Source organism: Phocoena sinus, chromosome X (genome assembly GCF_008692025.1).
Source record: "Phocoena sinus isolate mPhoSin1 chromosome X, mPhoSin1.pri, whole genome shotgun sequence".
Taxonomy (NCBI): Eukaryota; Metazoa; Chordata; class Mammalia; order Artiodactyla; family Phocoenidae; genus Phocoena; species Phocoena sinus.
This window is the reverse complement of record NC_045784.1, coordinates 67,276,860-67,302,756: the sequence shown is the minus strand read 5'-3', so window position 1 is coordinate 67,302,756 and position 25,897 is coordinate 67,276,860. Positions and strand designations below refer to the sequence as shown.

The following is a 25,897-nucleotide window of genomic DNA, read 5'->3' as shown; positions in this document are numbered from 1 at the left end:
CCTAGGGTGAGTCCCAATTGCCTCCTCTCTGGGAGGCTCTCCAAGATCAGCAAGTGGGTCTAACCCAAATTTATTTCAAATTGTTGCTTCTGCCCTGGGTCTCAGAGCTTGTGAGATTTTGTGTGTACCCTTTAAGAGTACAGTCTCTATTTCCCACAGCCCTTCAGCTCTCCTGAAACTAAGCCCGACTGGCCTTGAAAGCCAAACAGTCTAGAGTCTTGTCTTTCTAGTACAGGATCTCTGGGCTGGGGAGCTCAATGTGGGGCTCAGACACTTCCTTCCTTGTGGAGAACCTCTGCCATTGTAATTATTCTCCTGTTTGTGGGTCACCTATCCAGGGGTATGGCTCTTGACTCTACTGTGTCTCCATTTCTCCTACCCATCTTGTTGTGGTTCTTTCTTTACATCTTTAGTTGTAAAATATCTTTTCTGCTAGTGTTCAGGTTGTTCTCATCAATAGTTGCTCTGTAAGTATTTGTAATTTTGGTGTGCCTGTGGAAGGAGTTGAGATCAGGGTCTTCCTACTCTGCCATCTTGGCCACTCCACCTGTGTATAACTTCTTGATAAAGCAAGGATAGTACTGTTCTCCTGTACATTTTTAAATGTGTAAACAATTCATCTATGTTCATGTATTTTCAATTTGCATTTTGTTTCTAGCAGGGGAAGGTGAAAATTTTGGACCTATTGCTGAGGAACAGGGGTGCAATTCATTCTGTTGTTCATCCTTTTGTGTAAATAAAGTTATTTTCTCATATACTCCATAGAACAATATTTCCATTTGGACAGAAAATATAGGCTTTAATTTTTTTTTTCCAGAAAAATCATATTGAGGATTAAGGGAAGGGAGCCATGTTTCATTAAGGCACTTAAGGGTACCATTATTTTTAAGAAAGATCTTCAAGGTGACATAGATAAACTGATAGAGCATATAGATTATTTTCGGTAATTATTTGATTACATTGTTTTGGAATCATCCATAAATTCAAGAGAGAGTTTGAAGATCCTCCTTCCTATGTTGAATTTCCAAAGCACCATCCTTGCATTTCACACATGACTGAAGAACCAAACTACCATGTTCTGAAAATCCATCACGAAGTTCTGAGGTCACAAAATAATATACAATGGATCAAAACAGCAATTTAAATTTGCAAGACACAGGGAAATTATGTGGAAAAATAGCGTGCTCTTAATAAAGGACCAGTTTGAAAAGATTCGTTGCTTCACCGTCATAAAGAAAGGGAAGTTGAGGTGGTAGGGTGTGAAACAAACAATGAATACCACTGCACACAACAGGACCATCCACAAAGCCTTTTTTCTCTCTTTGGTATTCTGAGGGGGAACTTGGAATTCCTGTAAAATCTTTCTTGTTCTCCATGCGCAATAAGTAATAATTACAACAGGTAAGACAAACCCTCCAAGTTCAGCTACAGTTACCATGCCAATAGTAGACACCATGCTAGTATGTTGAAGCCCCAAATTGGAAAAGCAGGATTCAGTATTGTAGGCTAATCCAGCATTTCTCAGAATTGGAAGTGGCAAACAGGCAGTCCCCATGATGACCCAGATGGCAGCACTGATGCCCACATCATACCTACGCTTCCAGTCTCTGGCTCTGAAAGGCTTGAGGAGAAAGAAGCACCTCTGAAGGCTGATGCATGTCAGGAAACAAATGCTGGCATACATGTTGAGATACTTTAGGTAGAAGCACAGCAGGCAAAGGGACCTCTGGAAAGGCCAGTGGTGGCTGATGTAATAGTATATCCGGAGGGGTAAGAACAGCACATGAGCAAGGTCAGCCACAGAGAGGTTGATCATGAAAATGATGGCTTTATTTTTCTTGCTGATGAAGCAGCACAAAACCCACAAGGCTGCACTGTTAACCAGTAGACCAGGGACAAATATGAGGATATAGGTGGTTGCATAGAGAGAGTACTGAAATGACATTTGAAGATCAGTGCACTTTGCTCTTGTACTGTTTGTGCTGTTATTTCCCATCTTGAGAATTTGTATTCCTTCCTTAGGGAAAGCATCAGAATGATAATTTCTGCAGAAAATAGAGAAAAATGGGGTCAAGGGCATATCAGTCCATGTTTGGGTATACAAATGTATTTGTATTCTACAAAAGAGGTATTCAAGTGTGAACTTTCATAAACTCAAAAGGTCTTTTCTATGTAAGGTGAAAATATCTTGCCAATCTACAACTGGATAACAGTACTGTTGAAGATATTTTCAGAACCAAAAAGATCAGTGTTTTGACAATAACTTCAGTCAGGTTGTTCCCTTAGTAGTCAGAGGAAGTAATCAAACTTGCAGAGGTAACCAAAAAGTAAGTCTTCCTGGCAAATAGCCGCCAAACATACATTTCAAAATTCTTGTTTTACATTCAGTTTTACAATTATCTCTATCTGTATTTTCAAAGTTTGAGATCCAGCTTTTCCTATCCTCAATGCTGAGAGAGATAAAACTCAATCTATTTTGAAAGACAACCTTATCAGGGATTACATGACTGCTGAGGTTAGTCGATGAACATTTAGGAATGAAACATGGGATAAAGGTCTGGGGAAGGGCTGGCAGATCACTAGGCCTTGAAAGATAGGGGCTTGGAAAAGATATTACAACTCAGATAAACTTTGTCTCCTTCAGAATTTGGCTGAGGGCACAATTAGTTTTGCTTATATAGCATGGAACTTTCAGAAGCTTCAGTAACTTTAAAGATCTGTATTTATTAACAGAATTACAGTAGCTTCAGACATTCATATTTATTTAGACTATCCTTGCAACTTTTGAAAGCAACTACCAGAATATGTGACAGACTAGAGGGTATCTGGTGGTAGATGCAGCAAAAGGGGCTGCCTCTACTTCAGCTCTAGCTTTCAGGGCAAGTTCAGTGAAAAAGTTATTAATGTGGATGGTTATATTCTTAACAATCATAATTGTTAGAAGTCCTCCCTTCTAGGGAGACAAAAATCCACATCCCTGATATTTCAACCTAGTTCAGCCTACTAGAGCCAAATAAAATAAAGTCTACTCCCTGTTACACATGACACTCTTCAAATATCTAAAGATAGGAATTCTGTCATCTCTCATATCTTCCCTTATCCAGGTTATACGTTCATTCCTAGTATGGCGTCATTCTTTTCCTTGGCTTTCTTTTGGATCAGGACATTTTGCTTTCAGCCAAAAGTCACTACAACACAGCTTATTTTACCCATGGAAAGGAGAGTTAAAGGACCCAAATGTTTGGTATATTAGGAAATATAACTTATGCATTTGATTGCAGAACAAAAGCATAAATGGGATTTTAATATTCTCTTATAATTGTCATCACTTGTAAAAACATTTAGACTGCTTCACAATTATAGAATTAAAAGGAAAATACAACAGACTTAGCATAGCTATTGAAAGCAATATAGAGTCTAAAACAGTGCCTACTCAACCCTAAACACAACCAATTAAAATGTAAAAATCAGAAGGGGAGGAGTCAAGATGGCAGAAGATGAGGACACGGAATTTGTCACTCCTCACGAATACATCTGCAGAGAAAGGACCTTCAGATGGCAGAGAAGTAAGATGTGAAGATCATCTTCCTCCCCACAGATACATCAGAAATACATCTACATGTGGAACAACTCTTACAGAACACCTACTGAATGTTGGCAGAAGACCTCAGACTTCCCAAAAGGCAAGAAACTCCCCACATACATGCGTAGGGCAAAAGAAAAAAGGAGAAAATGGAGATCAAAAGAATAGGGACAGGAACTGCACCTCTGGGAGGGAGCTGTGAAGGAAAAAAAGTGTCCACACACTAAGAAGCCCCTTCACTGGCAGAGATGGGGGATGGGCTGGGGGGAAGCTTTGGAGCCATGGAGGAGAGGGCAGCAACAGGGGTGCAGAGGGCAAAGCAGAGAGATTCCTGCACAAAGAATCAGTGTTGACAAGCACTCACGAGCCTGAGAAGCTTGTCTGCTCACCTGACAGGGTGGTGGGTAGATGGGAGCTGACGCTCGGGCTTCGGAGGTCATGTCTCAGGGAGAAGACTGAGGTTGGCTGCATGAACACAGCCTGAAGGAGGCTAGTGCACCACAGCTAGCCAGGAGGAAGTCCGGGAAAAACTCTGGAACTGCCTAAGAGGCAAGAGAACATATTTTGGGCTGCGTGTGGAGACAGGGTTCAAAGCACGACCTAAATGAGCTCCAGAGATAGGCGCAACCCACGGTTATCAGCACGGACACCAGAGACGGGGATGAAACACTAAGGTTGCTGCTGCAGCCACCAAGAAGCCTGTGTGCAAGCACAGGTCACTATCTACACACACACACCTCCCCCCCAGGAGCCTGTGCAGCCTGTCATAGCCAGGGTCCCATGATCCAGAGACAACTTTCCCGGGAGAACACATGGCATGCCTTAGTCTGCTGCAAAGTCGTGCTGGTCTCTGCTACCACATGCTCACCCCACATTCCAATTATAACTACTGTACCCGTCCCTCCCAAAGGCCTGAGTGAGCCAGAGCCCCCTCATCAGCTGCTACTTGAACCCCATCCTGTCTGGGTAGAGAACAGACGCCCGCAGGTGACTGACATGCAGAGGCAGGGCCAAATCCAAAGCTGAACCCCAGAAGATGTGCAAACAAAGAAGCAAAAGGGAAATTTCAACTTTCAGCCTGAGGAGGAGTAGATTAAATCTCCACAATCAACTTGATGTACCCTGAATCTGAGGAAAACCTGAATAGACAATGAATCATTACAAAACTGAGGTGGTGGACTTTGAGAGCAACTATAGAATTGGGGTTTGCTTGCACAATTTAATTTCTTTCTTGTTTTATGTTTATCTTAGTTTAGTATTTAGAGCTTATTATCATTGGTGGATTTGTTTATTGATTTGGTTGCTCTCTCTTTATATATATATATTTTTTTCCTTTTTCTTTTTTTGTGAGTGTGTATGTGTATGCTCCTTTGTGTGATTTTGTTTGTACATCTTTGCTTTTCCCATTTGTCCTACGGTTCTCTCAGTGTTTTTTGTTTTCTTTTTTAGTACAGTTTGTAGTGCTTGTTATCACTGGTGGATTTGTTTATTGGTTTGATTTCCCTCTTGCTTTCTTTCTTCTTTTTTTTATTTTTACTACTTCTTAATTATTTTATTTTTAATAATATTTTTATTTCAATAACTATTTTATTTTATTTATTTTTCTTTCTTTCTTTCTTTTTTCTCCATTTTGCTCAGAGCTGTGTGGCTGACAGTGTCTGGGTGCTCTGACCGGGTGTCAGGCCTGAGCCTCTGGGGTGGGAGATTTGAGTTCAAGACATTGGACCACCAGAGACTTCCTAGCCCCATGTAATATCAAAGGGCAAAAGCTCTCTGACAGATTTCCACCTCAGAGTTAAGACTTTACTCAACAACCAGCAAGCTACAGTGCTGAACAGCCCATACCAAACAACTAGCAACACAGGAACACAAGCCCACCCAGTAGCAGACAGGCTGCCTAAAATCATAAAAAGTTCACAGACACACCAAAACACACCCCCGTTGTGGTTCTGCCCACCAAAAATTCAAGACCCAGCCTAATCCACCAGAGCACAGGCACAAGTCCCCTCCACCAGGAAACCTACACAATCCACTAAACCAACCTTAGCCACTGAAGGCAAACACAAGAAACAATGGGAACTAGGAACCTGCAGCCGGTGAAGTAGAGAAACCAAACACAGGAAGTTAAGCAAAATGAGAAGACAGATAAACACACAGCAGATGAAGGAGTAAGGTAAATACCCACCATACCAAACAAATGAAGAGGAAATAGGAAGTCTACCTGAAAAAGAATTCAGAGTAATGATAGTAAAGATGATGCAAAATCTTGAAAATAGAACAGAGAAAATACAAGAAACGTTTAACCAGGACCTAGAGGAACAAAAGAGTAAACAAATGATGAAAAACAACACAATAAATGAAATTTAAAATTCTCTAGAAGGAATCAGTAGCAAAATAACTGAGGCAGAATAACGGATAAGTGACCTGTAACATAAAATACTGGAAATAACTACTGTAGAGAAGAATAAAGAGAAAAGAATGGAGGACAGTCTCAGAGACTTCTGGGACAACAGTAAACACACCAACATTCGAATTATAGGGGCCCCAGAAGAAGAAGAGAAAAAGAAAGGGACTGAGAAAATATGTGAGGAGAATATAGTTGAAAACTTCCCTAATATGGGAAAGGAAATAATTATTCAAGTCCAGGAAGCACAGAGAGTCCCATACAGGATAAATCCAAGGAGAAACATGACAAGACACATATTAATCAAACGATCAAAAACTAAATACAAAGAAAACATATTAAAAGCAGCAAGGGAGGGGACCTTGAAGATGGCAGAAGAGTAAGACGCGGAGATCACCTTCCTCCCTACAGATACACCAGAAATACATCTACACATGGAACAACTCCTACAGAACACCTACTGAAGGCTGGCAGAAGACCTCAGACCTCCCAAAAGGCAAGAAACTCCCCCAAGTACCTGGGTAGGGCAAAAGAGAAAACAGAGACAAAAGAATAGGGATGGCACCTGCACCAGTGGGAGGGAGCTGTGAAGGAGGAAAAGTTTCCACACACTAGGAAGTCCCTTCGCGGGCAGAGACTGCGGGAGGCAGTGCGGAGAGCTTCGGAGCCGTGGAGGAGTGCACAGCAAGAGGGGTGCAGAGGGCAAAGCGGGGAGATTCCCGCACAGAGGATCGGTGCCGACCGGGACTCACCAGCCCGAGAGGCTTGTCTACTCACCCGCCGGGGCGGGTGGGGCTGCGAGCTGAGGCTTGGGTTTCGGTTTCAGTCGGAGCGCAGGGAGAGGACTGGGGTTGGTGGCTTGAACATAGCCTGAAGGGATTAGTGAACCACGGCTAGCTGGGAGGGAGTCCGGGGAAAAGTCTGCACCTGCCGAAGAGGCAAGAGACTTTTTCTTCCCTCTTTGTTTCATGGTGCGCAAGAGGAGGGGTTTAAGAGCGCTGCTTAAAGGAACTCCAGAGACGGGCGCGAGCCACAGCTAAAAGCGCGGAACCCAGAGACGGGCGCGAGCCGCGGCTAAAAGCACGGACCCCAGGGACGGGCGGGAGCTACTAAGGCTGCTGCTGCCACCACCAAGGGGCCTGTGTGTGAGCACAGGTCACTATCCACACCCCTATTCCACGGAGCCTGTGCAGCCTGCCACTGCCAGGTTCCAGGGATCCAGGGACAACTTCCCCGGGAGAACGCTGGGCGGGCCTCAGGCTGGTGCAACGTCACGCCGGCCTCTGACGCCGCAGGTCCGCCCCGCACGCAGTGCCCCTCCCTCCCCCCCACCCCGGCCTGAGTGCGCCAGAGCCCCCGAATCAGCGGCTCCTTTAACCTCGTCCTCTCTGAGCAAAAAACAGACGCCGTCCAGCGACCTACACGCAGAGGCAGGGCCAAATCCAAAGCTGATCCCCTGTGAGCTGTGAGAACAAAGAAGAGAAAGGGAAATGTCTCCCAGCAGACTCAGAAGCAGCGGATTAAAGCTCCACAATCAACTTGATGTACCTTCATCTGTGGAATACATGAATAGACAACGAGTCATCCCAAATTGAGGAGGTGGGCTTCGAGAGCAAGATCTATGATTTTTTCCCCTTTTCCTCTTTTTGTGAATGTGTATGTGTATGCTTGTGTGAGATCTTGTCTGTATAGTTTTGCTTCCACCATTTGTCCTAGGGTTCTATCCGTCCATGGTTTTTTTTAAAATTTTTTTCTTAATAATTAATTTTAATAACTTTATTATACTTTACCTTTGTTCTTTCTTTCTTTCTTTCTTGCCTTCCTTCCTTCCCTCCTTTAGACAACGAATCATCCCAAATTGAGGAGGTGGTCTCTGAGAGCAAGATTAATGATTTTTTCCCCTTTACCTTTTTTTGTGAGGGTGTATGTGTATGCTTCTGTGTAAGATTTTGTCTATATAGCTTTGCTTCCAACATTTGTCCTAAGGTTCTATCCATCCCTTTTTTTTTTCTTTGTCTAAATAATTATTTTTTAATTCAATAACTTTATTATACTTTATTTTACTGTATCTTCTTTCTTTCTGTATTTTTTCCTTCTTTCCCTCCTTCCTGCCTTCCTCCCTCCCTCCCTCCCTCCTTTCTTTCCTTCTTTGCTTCTTTCTCTCTTTCTTTCTTTCTTCCCTCCTTTCTTCCATCCTTCCCTCCTTTATTTCTTTCTTTCTTCATACTTCTACTAATTCTCTCTACTTTTTCTCCCTTTTATTCTGAGCTGTGGAGATGAAAGGCTCTTGGTGCTCCAGCCAAGAGTCAGGGCTCTGCCTCTGAGGTAGGAGAGCCAACTTCAGGACACTGGTCAACAAGAGACCTCCCAGCTCCACATAATATCAAATGGTGAAAATCTCCCAGAGACCTCCATCTTAATACCAGCACCCAGCTTCACTCAACGACCAGCAAGCCACAGTGCTGAACAACTTATGCCAAACAACTAGCAAAACAGGAACACAAACCCACCCATGAGCAGAGAGGCTGCCTAAAATCATAATAAGGCCACAGACACCCCAAAACACACCACCAGACATGAACCTGCCCACTAGAGAGACAAGATCCAGCCTCATCCACCACAACACAGGCACTAGTCCCCTCCACCAGGAAGCCTACACAACCCACTGAACCAACCTTAGCCACTGGAGACAGACATCAAAAACAGCGGGAACTATGAACCTGCAGCCTGAAAAAAGGAAACCCCAAACACAGTAAGATAAGCAAAAAGAGAAGACAGAAAAACACACAGCAGATAAAGGAGCAAGATAAAAATGCACCAGACCTAACAAATGAAGAGGAAATAGGCAGTCTACCTGAAAAAGAATTCAGAATAATGATAGTAAGGATGGTCCGAAATCTTGGAAATAGAATGGACAAAATGCAAGAAACAGTTAACAAGGACCTAGAAGAAATAAAGATGAAACAAGCAACGATGAACAACACAATAAATGAAATTAAAAGTCCTCTAGATGGGATCAATAGCAGAATAACTGAGGCAGAAGAATGGATAAGTGACCTGGAAGATAAAATAGTGGAAATAACTACTGCAGAGCAGAATAAAGAAAAAAGAATGAAAAGAACTGAGGACAGTCTCAACGACCTCTGGGACAACATTAAATGCACCAGTATTCGAATTATAGGAGTTCCAGAAGAAGAAGAGAAAAAGAAAGGGAGTGATAAAATATTTGAAGAGATTATAGTTGAAAACTTCCCTAATATGGGAAAGGAAATAGTTAATCAAGTCCAGGAAGCACACAGAGTCCCATACAGGATAAATCCAAGGAGAAATATGCCAAGACACATATTAATCAAACTGTCAAAAATTAAATACAAAGAAAGTATATTAAAAGCAGCAAGGGAAAAACAACAAATAACACACAAGGGAATCCCTATAAGGTTAACAGCTGATCTCTCAGCAGAAACCCTACAAGCAACAAGGGAGTGGCATGATATACTTAAAGTGATGAAGGAGAAAAACCTGCAACCAAGACTACTCTACCCAGCAAGGATCTCATTCACATTTGATGGAGAAATTAAAACCTTTACAGACAGGCAAAAGCTGAGAGAGTTCAGCACCACCAAACCAGCTTTACAACAAATGCTAAAGGAACTTCTCTTGACAAGAAACACAAGAGAAGAACAGACCTATAATAACGAGCCCAAAACAATTTAGTAAATGGGAATAGGAACATACATATCGATAATTACCTTAAATGTAAATGGACTAAATGCTCCCACCAAAAGACACAGATTGGCTGAATGGATACAAAAACAAGACTCTTACATATGCTGTCTACAAGAGACCCACTTCAGACCTAGAGACACATACAGACTGAAAGTAAGGGGATGGAAAAAGATATTTCATGCAAATGGAAACCAAAAGAAAGCTGGAGTAGCAATTCTCATATCAGACAAAATAGACTTTAAAATAGGGACTATTAGAAGAGACAAAGAAGGACACTACATAATGATCAAGGGATTGATCCAAGAAGATATAACAATTGTAAATACTTATGCACCCAACATAGGAGCATCTCAATACATAAGGCAAATACTAAAAGCCATAAAAGGGGAAATCGACAGTAACACATTCATAGTAGGGGGCTTTAACACTCCACTTTCACCCATGGACAGATCATCCAAAATGAAAATTAATAAGGAAACACAAGCTTTAAATGATACATTAAACAAGATGGACTTAATTGATATTTATAGGACACTCCAACCAAAAACAACAGAATACACATTTTTCTCAAGTGCTCATGGAACATTCTCCAGGATAGATCATATCTTGGGCCACAAATCAAGCCTTGGTAAATTTAAGAAAATTGAAATTGTATCAAGTATCTTTTCCGACCACAATGCTGTGAGATTAGATATCAATTACAGGAAAAGATCTGTAAAAAATACAAACACATGCAGGCTAAACAATATATTATTAATAACGAAGATATCACTGAAGAAATCAAAGAGGAAATTAAAAAAATACCTAGAAACAGATGACAATGGAGACACGACGACACAAAACACCTGGGACGCAGTAAAAGCAGTTCTAAGAGGGAAGTTTATAGCAATACAATCCTACCTCAAGAAACAAGAAAACCTCAAATAAACAACTTAACTTTATACCTAAAGCAACTAGAGAAAAAAAAAACAAGAACCAAAAAAAGTTTAGTAGAAGGAAAGAAATCATAAAGATCAGAGCAGAAATAAATGAAATAAGAACAGAGAAAACAGTAGCAATGATCAATAAAACTAAAACTTTGTCCTTTGAAAAGATAAACAAACTTGTTAAACATTTAGCCAGATTCATCAAGGAAAGAAGGGAGAGGACTCAAATCAGTAAAATTAGAAATGAAAAAGGAGAAGTTACAACTGACACTGCAGAAATACAAAGGACCAAAAGAGACTACTACAAGCAAATATACGCCAAGAAAAAAAAAAATAGATAGCCTGGAAGAAACAGACAAATTCTTAGAAAAGTACAACCTTCCTAGAATGAACCAGAAATAGAAAATATGAAGAGACCAGGCACAAGCACTGAAAATGAAACTGTGATGAAAAATCTTCCAGTAATCAAAAGTCCAGGACCAGATGGCTTCATGGGATAATTCTATCAAACAGTTAGAGAAGAGCTAACACCTATCCTTCTCATAAGCTTCAAAAAAATTGCAGAATGAGGAATATGTCCAGACTCATTTTACAAGTCTGCCATCACCCTGATACCAAAACCAGACAAAGATATCACAAAAAAATAAAATTACCAGACAACATCACTGATGAACATACATGCAAATCCTCAACAAAATACTACCAAACCAGATCCAACAACACAATAAAAGGATCATACCCCATGATCGGGTGTGATTTATCCCAGGGATGCAAGGATTCTTCAACATACTCAAATCAATCAATGAGATACACCATTTTAACAAATGGCGGAATAAAAACCATATGATTATCTCAATAGATACAGAAAATGGGCATAGATGGAACCTACCTCAACATAATAAAGGCCATATATGACAAACCCACAGCAAGCATTATTCTCGATGGTGAAAAACTGAAAGCATTTCCTCTAGGGTCAGGAACAAGACAAGGGTGTCCACTCTCGCCACTGTTGTTCAATATAGCTTTGGAAGTCTTAGTAATAGCAATCAGAGAAGAAAAAGAAATGAAAGGAATCCAGATTGGAAAAGAAGAAGTAAAACTGTTTGCAGATCACATGATACTATACATAAGAAATCCTAAAGATGCCATCAGAAAACTACTAGAGCAAATCAATGAATTTAGTAAAGTCACAGGATACAAAATTAAGGCACAGATATCTCTTGCATTCCTATACACTAATGATGAAAAACCTGAAAGAGAAATTAAGGAAACACTCCAATTTACCACTGCAACAAAAAGAGTAAAATACCTAGGAATAAATGTACCTAAGGAGACAAAAGACCTGTATGCAGAAAACTATGACACTGATGAAAGAAATTAAAGATGATAAAAACAGTTGGAGAGATATACCATGTTCTTGGATTGGAAGAGTCAACATTGTGAAAATGACTATACTACCCAAAGCAATCTACAGATTCAATGCAATCCCTATCAAACTACCAATGTCATTTTTCACAGAACTAAAATGAAAAATTTCACCATTTGTATGGAAACGCAAAAGACCCTGAATAGACAAAGCAATCATGAGAAAGAAAAATGGAGCTGGAGGAATCAGGCTCCCTGAGTTCAGACTATACTGCAAAGCTACAGTAATCAAGACAGTAAGGTACTGGCCCAAAAATAGAAATATAGATCAATGGAACAGGATGGAAAGCCCAGAGATAAACACACACACCTATTGTCACCTAATATGACAAAGGAGGCAACAACATACAATGGAGAAAAGACATCCTCTTCAATAAGTGGTGCTAGGAAAATTGGACAGCTCCCTGTAAAATAATGAAATTAAAGTACTCCCTAACAGTATTCACAAAATGAAACTCAAAATGGATTAAAGACCTAAATGTAAGGCCAGACACTATAAAACTCTTTGAGGAAATCATATGCAGAACACTGACATAAATCACAGCAAAATTTTTTTTGACCCAGTTCCTAGAGTAATGAAAATAAATACAAATATAAACAAATGGGACCTAATGAAACTTAATTGCCTTTGCACAGCAAAGAAACCATAAACAAGATGAAAATACAGCCCTCGGAATGAGAGAAAATATTAGCAAGTGAAACAAGGGACAAATGATTACTTTCCAAAATATATAAACAGCTCATGAAACTCAATATCATAAGAAACAGACAAACCAGTCAAACTATGGGTGGAAGACCTAAACAGACATTTCTCCAAAGCGCACATACAGATGGCCAAAAAGCACACGAAAAGATGCTCAACATCACTAATTATTAGAGAAATGCAAATCAAAACTACAATGAGGTATCACCTCACAGCAGTCAGAATAGCCATCATCAAAAAATCTACAAACAATAAATGCTGGAGAGGGTGTGGAGAAAAGGGAACCCTCTTGCACTGTTGGTGGGATATAGCCACTACTGAGAACAGTACGGAGGTTCCTTAAAAAACTAAAAATAGAACTACCACTTGACCTAGCACTCCCACTACTGGGCATATACCCAGGGAGAACCATAATTCAAAAAGACATGCAATAATAAAAAAAAAAATACACATGCACCACAATGTTCGTTGCAGCACTATTTACAGTAGTGAAGATACAGAAGCAACTTAAATGTTCATCAGCGGAGGAATGGATAAAGAAGTTATGGTATATATACACAATGGAATATTACTCAGCTATAAAAGGGAATGAAATTGGGTTATTTGTAGAGACGTGGATGGACCTAGAGACTGTCATACAGGGTGAAGTAATTCAAAAAGAGAAAAACAAATATCGTATGTTAACACATACATGTGGAATCTTGAAAAATGGTATAAATGATCTGATTTGCAAAGCAGAAGTAAAGACACAGATATGGAGAACAAATGTATGGATACCCAGGGCAAAGGGAGGTGGGTGGGAGGAATTGGGAGTTTGTGATTTACACATATACACTCTTGATACTATGTATAAAATTCATAACTAATGAGAACCTACTGTATAGCACAAGGAATTCTACTTAATGCTCTTGGTGACCTGAATGGGAAGGAAATCCAAAACAGAGAGGATATATATATACATATAGCCAATTCAGTTTGCTGTACATTAGAAACTAATACAACATTGTAACGCAACTATACTCCAATAAAAATTAAATTACAAGATATAAAAATCATTCCACCCACACACAGCTCTTACAGTGCCAAAACAACCTATTTGATGCCTTTGTGCTGACTACATGTGTTTCTCAGAATGTTTTCTGAGAGATCATTGCAATCAAGCAGTTCATTCCAGTAAACAATTACTTTAAATGCATTTTTTCCCACGAGTTGACTGTTTTGCTTAATTGTCCAGTTAGTCTAACAAACTGTAGATAGGGTCAACACTATCTTTTTTGTGGTTTGTTTGTTTATCCACTGAACCAACTAAAATAATTGACCTTTTGTTCTTTATACTGTCTAAATTTAAAAAAATACATATAAATTGGAACCAGAACTTTTCTTGAAATAAAACTTAGGGAACAGTTAATATACATGAAATCTTCCCTGATCACCTTTGGTTTTGTTATAGTAATAGTTACCAATTGCTGAAGGCCTACTTTGGGCAAGGTGCTATACTTTATATACACTCTCCTTTCACAGTAATCCTCTGCAACAATGAGGTCCCAAGGAAGGCAAGGCTCACTTTCTCCAAGAAAGCTTTTCCTGACCTCTTGCTACCATGGATCACTAATACAACCTCAGAGTATCCCTAGTTCTGATAATTTTCTTTAGTGCACTTAACACACTAGCATGCTTCTATTATTGGCCTTTCCATGCAGTTCATTTTGTTCCCTTGAATAGGTTGCAATCTTCTACATGCATATCAAAAATACATTCTCTTACTTCTTCCTTTCTTCCATAGTAAAGTGTCTAGTAATTATCTTGTACATATTAGAGATCCACCAAGTGTTTTTTTGAGTGAATGACTGAATGCATGATGAATGGATGAATCAGGGGAAAAAAGTCCTACTGAGAGGATGGTAATGAGTGTCTGGGGAATCTGAATTTAGCTATGATGTCTGACTTGACCACCAGGTGTCATAAGTATACCAACATTCAAACATCTTGATATTTTTAACACATAATTTATTTAAAAATGTCATTAATGAAAAAATCATAATAAAGGATAGAAGTATCAATAACATCCTGTACAACACCAGAAGAAGAATATTTTAAAGGACATTTTAAACAGTTTGAATTTATTTTATTTTATTTTTTTTAGTCATCATACTTCCTCATAGAGCTCTCTGAATATAATTTGGCTTCTAAAGTCATTGCAGATTCCTAGAATATTAGAGCTGTTTAAGATCATTAGGATCTTCTGATCCTGTCATATTTTATAGATGAGAAAACAAAGCCCCAGACAGGGAGATTAAATTTTCCAAATACAAAAAGAAAATTAGCAACAAAGGCTGAACCAGGATCTCTTACCTCCCTCTACAAAACAATTTTTACTTTTCCAGGAACTTTTAAGAGGAAAACCATATTTTTATGATTAATAATAATACATACTTTCAGAAGTAAACCAATGCCATATTTTAGAACACTAACCTTGACAGTGAACTGTTACAACAAGACAAATTGGTTCTTTCCAAATATTCCAGGACAAATGTAGTGTTTTTTAAAAGCAGAATGAGTATTTTCAAGTCCTGAATGATAAGACTGTAAAAAGTCTGCTTAAAAGTCTTAGTTTGTTTTGAAATGTTTATTATTTCTTCATACAAAAAATAGAGTTTCACATTAGAAAATAGATATAGGCAAAAACAAACCAAAATACATACATATCTATCACCAATATTTCCATTGCAAACATTTTGGTGTATAAATATTTACATTTTTTCTGTGCCTATTGATCTATAAATGGATACATGTATAGATATTTTTACCAAATTTGACTCATATACATATATCCTTTTATAATCATAGTTTGAGTTTGTATTCAATCATAATTACGAATACAATATCTTGTCAATAGACATCTAAATAGCCATTTTAATGGATACTTAGAATTCTTTCAGATTTATGTGTCATAATTTATTTAGTGGACACTGAGGTAGTGTTTTTACTATTAGAAACAATGCCTGATGAACATTCTTGTACCCTCATCTTTGTACATTTCAGCAACTATTTCCTTTGAATAAATTCTTAAAAGTGGAATTGCTAGGCTTTAAATGTGTAATGCCAAATCATTCTCCACAAAGTCATCCTATATGAAATTCCAAAGATAATGCTCTTTCCCATAACATCACAATATCAAATCTGTTAGTTTTTAAAATATATCAAATTCTTTTTAGCTTGAGGAAGTATGGTATACAGAATTTGACTAATTCTTTAAGGCCTAGCTCAAAGCAACTACCTCTACCTAGTCACAAATCAACCCAGACAGAATTTTATTATTCCCACCTTAACACAGTTGTTCTCAAACTTGGCCATATCTCAGAATCATCTGAAGGGCTGTACCACCCACAAAGTTTCTGATTCAGTAGATCTGGGGTAGGGCCCAAGAATTTACATTTCTAATAAGTTCCCATGTGATCCATGGACCACACATTGAAATCCACTGCCCTAAGACACTATTTATATGAGCAAAGATGGTGTTTTGTCCAAAATACAAGTATGTTGTCTCCTCACAAATATTGTGAAACATTTAATTAATGCTATAGACAATATTTAAATGTTTATGTAACCTCCGAATTCATATGTTGAAGCCTAATCCTCAATGTGCTGGTACTCTGAGGTGGGACCTTTTAGGAGGTGATTAGGTTATTAGGGGATTAGTGCCCTTATAAAAGAGACCCCAGAGAACTCCCTTGCCCTTTCCACCAGTGAGAAGATGGCCAACTATGAGCCAGGAAGTGAGCTCTCACCAGACACAAAAACTGATGACGTCTTGATCATGGAAGTATTGGCCTCCAGAACAGTGAGAAATAAATGTTTAAGCCACCCAGTCTATGGGATTTTGTTATAGCAGCCCAAACAGAGTAAGCTGATTAATCATATATTTTTTTCTACTTTGGATGAGGAAACTAACAGACAAGTTCAAGACCTAATTTTCTATTTATCTACATTCTATTATTTCTCCTGTCTTGACCACATAGAAGAGAAGTGATAATAAAACAAAACAAAAACAATGAGGAAAATATTGCACTGTTTATTTTTTAGAAAACAATCAGGATTCCTATGTTTAAAAAACTAGTCTGCAGTTCTCTTAATGTTATAATGAAAAGCTGAGTTTGAAAAAGCTTTTTTTTCCCACCACAGTGGATCTTTGAGAAAGGCCTAATAAACTTATTCCCGAAGCATTCAAGTCCAACTGTTTCAATATAAAAAAACATTATTAATTTTTAGAATAACTACTGTTTTATGGATTATATGAACTGCTTTTCCAAAACTACTAAAAGACAAAACATGTATTACAGAAAAGTAAACTATGTGATCTTAGACTTCCTACTTTCAGTGTCAGAAACGTGAAAACAGTAAATTCAATCAAAGCAAAAATGCATTTGTCTTAAGACTTTTCATTAACTTTCCATATCTAGCTGGTAAGCACTTTGTCATGACTGATTTTCATTTAAAAGGGACAATACATTTCTGATGTTACTTTTCCTTCAGAAATTGGAGAGACTTATAAAGTTTATCCCAATTTAAAATTCTTTTTAAAAATTTAAAATTCTTTTTTCACCTGATCCTAATATGTTTTAAATTCAGTTTTCTGGATATTTTTTTCCTTAACAGTCAGTACAGTGTTCCAAGCTAGGCTTTGGAGTCAGACAAACCTGAGTTTGAATCCAAGTTTCTCTGCTTGTGATTTGCATTTCCTAATTTATCTGATACATAGTTTTGTCCACTCTACAATGTATCTAATACTTGTGTGCATCCAAAGAGATAAGATAATATATGCAATGCATATATATGGTACATAGTAATATCACAGTAAGTGTTATTGTAATGTTCTTTGTGTGTGTCTTCTGAGCCACAAAGAAAGGTAAAATATAAATACATTTCAAAGCCCAATTCAAGTTCCAAACATTCCAGGAAGCTACCCCTTCCTTCTCTAGAGTCCTTGTTGACTTCAACTTTCTTGGGATTTCTGAAGTATGTAGCAAATTATACTACATGGCATCAGTATTTAATAACAATCACATTTACTATGTGCCAGGCACTTTACATATATTATATTATTTAATCCTCATGAAAATCCTATAAGAAAGAGAGATACTGTCACTATGCTCATTTGACCATTAAGAAATGGTAAAACTTTTAACTTGTGCATTATTATCTCCTATTAGAACTTTATTTGCTATTGTATCTAGGGTGTGGTCTATGAGTACAAATCCTTTCACAAACATCTTCCTTTATCTTCACCGAAACAGAGACTATGCCAATAGTGGTCAGAGAATCTTACTCTGGAAATTCTACTGCAAGCATCCATGGCTGGGTCACTGGCTTGTTCAGGATTTCCCCAGTTTCCCTTCATAGTCCTATAGTTAGACTATATTCTCTAGGGATTCTACTCTTAAAATTGCTTTATGAGTAGCAAGCTCCACTTATTTCTTTTAAAGCTTTTAGCTCTCCCTGAAATACTAGCTCTGCAAATGGCTTTTAGATAAATGGTAATCCTTTGAGACTGGAGACCACATCCTCTTTTCTTCAACTACAGGACCATGAATGTTTTCAACCTCTGCCTGTCAGTGCTTATTAGAGACAGCTGCTGGTTTTAGATAACAAAAGGCTTGGATACAGAATAATCTCACTACTATTGTACTCCTTTGACTTTGTCTGAATTTCATGTTTCTTACTGAGGACTGAGCCAGCAGAGACGGTTGCAGAGCACTCCCTTTTCAGAAAGGTTAGCAACAAAAAGTTACCTGCTTCTGCATGGCCCAACTCAATGGCCTCAGTAATGGGGGATTCTACCCACAGAAAAAAATTTAAATAATTTGAATCTTCATATTCATGATCTCATTTGGTGAGGCACAGGCACAAAGTGGTAAAGTAAATTCCCTGAGGATAAAAAAACCCATAGTTAGACTTTGAAATGTAGGTAGAAATCAGCCTTTCACTTTAATAATCTTTCTACTTGATGTGGCTGCCTTCCTGATGAGAAAAGAAAGTTATATGTGGACATCTCCCAAAGGAGGGTGCACTGATGGTAGGGAAAAGTATGGAGAAGTTGAGTTGTGGTTCAGTGGGGAAGAGAGATGGACATCCATAGGAATTTTTTATTACACTAATTTAACCTTTCTTATTCTCCTCCACCTGTAACAGTCATTATTTGAAGTACACACAGGACTTGGTACCCTTCTATTGGTTAGCTCACTTCACATAATTTCAAGTACAAAACAATCCTTATCTGGGCCTTAGAATACAACTTTCTCTCTAAATATAATAAATATTATTGAATTAATATAATATTTTACATGGTTTCAATGTATTAGACATTATTTTAGGTACTGATGATAAGGTGTTATAAAGACAGGCATAGTCTCTGCCTTCATGAAGCTTATAATCTCATTGTACTATATCCACCCCCCAAAATAATACTCATCCATCAAAGTTATATTTAAGTTGTACATTCTTAATGAAGTTTTCTCTGAAAGTCTTTCACAATGCTCTTGCTACAGTCCCTTTCTAGAAATAGGATCAATAATGTAATGAAACAATTAACATTGAGATATTAGTGACTCATTATAGCTTAAAACAGTATTCCTTGCAAGAACAGTATTCCACTTAAGGGGAAAAAGGTTAAAGAAAAAATAGCTTCATTTAAAGAATTGAATTGTGGAATTTCAAACAGTAGAGTTTCATTTAAAAGATACTTGGGGCCAGGGAATTTTCTGTACCTCTCAAACCATAGCTATGGCTAATAACTTATTTTGTACCTGTGTAAATCCAGCTCTGCTCTAAAGCTCACTGTTCCTTGATGATAGTAACACAAAGGCTCATGCTACCTACAATAAATTGTATTATTTTTCTGTTCCCATTTACACCCAAGTATGGTGATATAGGAAAATAAGACTCAGGGAGGGAAAGCAGTGACTAACTTTACAGAAAAACCCCAGTGTTCCACACGGAATCCAATAGCACTAAGGTAACTTTAAGTTTTTTATTTACTTCCTGTTACATGACTGCAGAAAAGCATAATGATTAGTAGTTCGTGCACACCAGAGTGAAATAAAATGTTTTCTTCTTTCTCCAGCACCACTACCCTGTGTTTCTCATGCCACATAAGTGGCCAAATGTAGTCTACTAAGGAACTGAATGAGTAAGTAACATTCCATTGGTAATTTAGCATCTTGATGAAGAACACAGAATTTGGTATTAAACTGTCTAACTTTGGATACTGTCTCTGTCACATACTAATTGTGGGCAAGTTTCTTGACCTCCATGTGCCTTAGTTTCCTCATTTTTAAATGGAAAAAAGCAATAGGGTTGTTGTGAGTACCTAGCCTACAGTAAGCACTTAATTTATAGCAACTATTATCATTATTATTTAGCAGTTACATAGGCCTGTGACCTGTCCTTCCATAAGGTCAACGGGAAAGGCAGTGCTTTGGTCAAAAGTTATAGGAAAGGGAGAATAAAGGGATTGGGGCAAAAACAAACTGACCTCTGTAGCTGGAATACTTCTTGGCCCGAGGTTATACAGGAGTTATGAAATACTTGTGCAGCTACTTAACAATATGGCACTGCCATGCATTAAGTTTTTCACTGTTAACTTTTCCTTTGTTACATTTTATTTAGCACTTCTTCAGCTAAACTTGAGTCAGAGAATCATAGTTCCAGAACAGAACATAGGGATCACCTAGTCTATGACTTCTGTGCTAAAAATGAGTAATCTGAAGCCCTGAATGTGAAAGACTTTGCCCAAAGACACACAGAGAACTCCAAAATGAGCCAGGTCTTGAATCCAGATCTTGCCCTGTTCATTGTAATTTTCCCACTGTATCATATTATTTAATATTTAATTCTATTCAGATTTGAATTTTTCTATAGTTATTTCACATTTTACATCTGTTAATCTGCATTTTTCTTCAAGTCTGGATGCTGCCACACTGGGTGCAGAGTAGTGTTCAGTAAAGACTTGTCAATATGTTGATTACATTTGGAGATATAGAAGTTACACATGAGATGGTATCTAGGGAGACACTGCAAGAGTACCACCATCCTGACTTTGGAAGACTGTCTCAGAATATGTAAGAGCACATTCACCACTTAAGTATCCCATAGGATTGAGTAAAGATTCTGAATGCATAGACATTAATTCATTATAAACTCTAACATCACATAGATGAAAAGTTTAAGGATCCTAAGTTGCAGGTTAGAGGGAGTATAACAAACTAGTTTTAGGGCTGTCATACCTTCCTTCCAGTGCTCCTTTCCCAATTTTTAGTAACACATTCATCCCTATTCCACACCTAATGTTCAAGCCTTCTCACTATCCTTAGTTTACTGAAACCTCCTTTCAGGATAAATAATTTATTCTAAAACATAAATGACCTATGACAATTTTCACTCCATCCAAAGAAAGTTATAATTTATCAGTGATCAAAGCCATAACCTAATTCAAGCATTTTTTTTTCTCATAAAAAACCCTAGTGGTATTCTCACAGCTAAATACAATAGATTCATATATAACATCATCATATCTGACTTATGTTCAATTTGGTTCTGCCAGGCACTTCCTACTTCTTGAAAGACTTTCTTTCCTTGGCTTTTGTGATTCCACACTTTTTCATTTCCTCTTTTTCTGACTATTCCTTATCTTTTTCTTAATCTCCCTCTGATAATTCCATAAATCATAGTGTTCCCTCAGTGTTGTCCTAAGCCTTTTCATTTCACTCTACCTGCATTCTATAGACTACCTTATCTACTACTATATCTTCAATTGTTAAATTTAAGCTCATGATTCTCAAATCTGTATCTTGAGGCTACAGCTATTTCCTGAGTTCTAGATACCTACATATATATATACAAATAGATATAAGCACCTATTAGACTACTTGTATGTTTCATAGGTGTTTCAATTCAAAACTTTTCAAACAAAGTATAAAATTCCTCCAAAAGACTCTCTTCTTTCCTACCAGAATTATTGTATAGTAGGCAGACCATATATTCTGATTTGCCTGGAAATATCCTGGTTTACACCTGTTATCCTAGTGTAATATATAATTGCTCATCCTTTCATTTAAAAAATGTCCTAGTTTGGATAATGTTATATGATTACTTTGCCATCTGCCCATTCACACAATGTAGGTGATACCTTTAATTTTATTATCTACTAATAAACCCATGTACAACCAGCAAATCCTATGATTTCTATCTTCCTAATTTTAAAATTTAGCCAATCTTTCTGCATTATCTCTACCCTAATTCAGACAGCCATCATAAACACGTAAAATAAATAAAACACATAAAATAAATGTCAGAGTACTCCAATATGTGGAGGAAATAAGAAATAGTGGCCAAAGATCTCAAGACTCAAGGAACAACATGACATTCTTTTTAGTATGTGTGTGTTTATGTGTGTTGCCTCCTATGTATCCTGGACTGGACACTGGCATACTGAATAAGCCCACAAATGAGAAAAAGTATTCAAAAAAAATGGCTGAAAGTTTTCCAAATTTCATGCAAGACATAAAGCTATGAATTTTAGAAGTGAGTTTACCCTAAACAGGATAAATGCAAAGAAATTCAACCTTCTGAAAAAAATAAGACTACAATAAAATCTCAAAGGAGCCAGAAAGAAACAATGCATGTTCAAATGACAGGAGATTTACAATCTAAAACCATGGACACCAGCAAAATATCTTCTGCAAATACCAAGATGAGGTAAACTAAGTTGATGTGCTCTAAAATAATTGCAAAAGAAAGTTTTTCAAACACAAAGGATATGATGACAGAAAAAAAAGGAAAAACCCGAACACTGAGCTTGAAAAAGAAGCAACCTAAAGAATAATATATCCAGAAAAAATTCCTTCAAAATGAAGGAAAATTAAGATATTACCAAATAAATAAAAATTAATAGAAACCATTTATAGTAGTATTCTCCAACAAGAAATATTAAAAGGAGTTTTTTAAGATGAACTGAAAGGAAATGAAACAGTAACTGGAACCCAAAGGACGAAGTAAAGTTCATCAGTATGGGTGAGTACATAAGTAAATATAAAAGAGAGCATAAAACATATATTTGTTTGTAGCACTTTTCTTCTACTCTATAATTTAAAGGAAGTTTGCATAAAACATCTGCAAATAATTACATAAGTCTGTTGATGGATTGATAATATATAAAGATATAACAATCATGACAATAATAGAACAAAAGAGAAAGAAGGGAATGGGGCTATATTGAAACAAGTCTTTTTTTATAGTATTGAAATTAAGTTATTAATCTGTACTAGATTATTGTACATTAAGTTGTTAGTTGAAATCTACAAGGAAACCACTAAGAAAATAAGTCAAAAGTGAAAGAAAAAGAAACAACAAAGGAATTGAAATGGTACACAAGAAAGTGTCTATGTAACACAAATGAAGATAGAAATGGAAGATTAGAGAAGAGTGCCCTACAGTCATAAGACATTAAGAAAAAAACAGCAAAATTGAAGATCCATAATTGTGTTGTCTGTAACTATATTAAATATAAATAGATTAAAGACTCCAATAACAAAGTACTGATTGGTAGAGTGGATTAAAATAAATAACAATATACAACCATATGCTGACTACAGAGATACATATTAGATTCAAAGACACAGATAGGTTGAAAATAAAAAGAAGTTAAGAGATATACCATGCAAACAGTAACTAAAAGAGAGCTAGAAGGCCTATATTAATATTCAGAAAATGTAAATTTCAGACATAAATTTCTATTCAAGACAAAAAGGACATTATATAAAAATAAAGGGTAATTTAATAAGGAAGACATAGCAATTAAAAACATATATGCACCTAAAATTATAGCCTTGAAATACATGAACTAAAAACTGAGAAGGGAAAAGAGATAGAAAATTTAACAATAACAGTTGGAGACTTCAATATCTTAATTTTAATAATGGAAAAATCAACTTGGAAGAAGATCAACAAGGATATACAAGACTTGAGCAACACTATAAACCAACTAAACCTAACAGACAGTCATAGAATACTCCACCCAATAACAGCATAATATACATTCTTCTCAAGTAAATATGGAGCATTATCCAAGATATAACATATATTAAGCCATACAACCTTCACAAACTTTAAAAGGATTAATATTACCCAAAGTGTGTTCTCTGACTATAATTACATAAAAATAGAAATGGATACAAGGGAATGATGTCAGCAAAATTGTGGCACAGGAATTTTTAGCATTTGTCTCCTCCTATAAATATCAATTTGAGCAAATTTTCATACATTAAAATACCCTCACAAGAGCCAAGGATTCCAGGTGAGGGATTATAGCACCAGATTGAAGCATAGAAATAACAAAGACACATTGAGGAGGGTAGGAAAGATAGGTTCACACTACTCCCATTACACCTCCACCAAGCCTGGGAAGCCCAGTGCAGAGAGAGACACCCACCCCATGAGAGAAGAAGAGTAAAGTGAGTGCCCAACTTTATCACAGGTAACAGAGCCAGCATGTCACAATACCAGACCAACACCTGCCACCTCAGATGATTCCTTGAAGGTTCCCACAAACCTAATCCCTTAGCTCACCCTGATGCCTGCTGACCCTAGCAGCCTCAGGCTACTCCTGCAAACCCAGGCAGCATTTTTGGCACCAGTCTCCCCATGGGCTCCTGAAAATTCAGACCCTTATCTCACCACAATGCCTGCCAACTCCAGTGACCCAAGGCAGCTTTCATGGGATCAGGCCCCTAGCAGGTTACCATGAATCCAGGCCCTGGCTCTCCCCAGCACTTGCTGGCTTCAGTGGTCCCAAGCGGCTCCTGCAGCTCCATGTGGCTTCCTTGGCTCCAGGCTCCCAGAGAGCCCCATGAATGCAAGACACCAGCCCAGCCAGGCACCAGGAAACTCCAGAGGCCCCAGGTGGCTCCCAAGGCTTCAGGCAGCTTCTATGGCATCAAGCTCCTGGTGAGCTTTTGCAAATCCAAGCCCCTGATTCATTCTGACACCTGCTGCTTCCTGCAGCCCCAGGAGAATCTTAATAAGCTCCTGTGATCCCAGGCTACCAGCTCACTTTGGTACCTGTCAACTACTATGGGATCACACTCCCAGTAGGCTCCCATGAACCCAGTTTCATACAACACCCAGTGCTGGCCAGCTCCCATGACCTAGAGTGAATCCTGTGGCTCAGGGTTCCAGTAAGATCCCATAAGCCTATTCCAGTCCTGGACTGGCTCCTGTAGACCCAGACACTGGGCCCACACTAATGGTCCCCAGCATTTGATTGACACTTGTGTACCCTGGATCCAGGATCACCCATGTGGACACAGACCCAAACCCATCACTACAAACTCAAGAGCCATGTCTTCCTCACTGAACCCAGGCTTCATTTCTACCCCTAGACCAAGGCATGGGTCTGGTTCTTATGTACCCAAACACCAAGCCTGACTCATGACTGATGCAGGGACCAGCTTTCAGTCTCAAGGACAGCAGTAGCTAGAACACCCATTGACACCACCAGACCACCCAACCACAGTCTCTGGACAGGCTGACTAGTAAAGTGTTTTGTCTGCCAAAGCCAGTTTATAAAAACTGGAAAAGGTGCTTACATCCTCAACATCTGTCTCATCCACAGAGACCAACACAAGGCCACAAGGGTCTTGAATAATCAAGGAAATATGACTCCACAAAAGGAAACTAATAAAACATCAACAAGTGACCCTAAAAAATGGAGATCTATGAACTGTCTTAAAACAAAAGAATGCATAATAATCTTCTTAGAAGAAATAAGTAAACTATAATAAAACATAAATAGACAACTTTAAGAAATTTTTTTAAAAAAATGCACCAACAAAATGAGTTCAACAAAGAAATATAAATTATTAAAAAAAAAAAGCAAAGAGAAATCCAAAAGTTGAAGACTACATTAACTGAGCTGAAGAATTCAATAGGAAGTTTCATGAGCAATGTTGATCAATCAGAAGAAAGAATTATTGAACACAATATGTGAACTCACCCAGAACAAGGAGCAAAAAGAAGAAAGAATGAAAAGAGTGAAGAACTTTTTTGAATTATTGGATACCATTAAAAGAAAAAAA

At 37.9% G+C, this 25,897-nt stretch overlaps 1 protein-coding gene across 1 annotated transcript in view; it reads right to left on the bottom strand.

Moving 5' to 3' along the window:
* Positions 1–520: 520 nt before the first annotated feature.
* Positions 521–25,897, bottom strand: part of LOC116747612 (putative P2Y purinoceptor 10) — a 207,425-nt gene continuing 182,048 nt past the window's right edge. The window contains 2 exon segments of the mRNA XM_032620020.1: positions 521–1,120; positions 1,123–2,045. Of these exon segments, the coding sequence (XP_032475911.1) occupies positions 984–1,120; positions 1,123–1,996 (1,011 nt within the window). The 5' untranslated portion in view covers positions 1,997–2,045 and the 3' untranslated portion in view covers positions 521–983.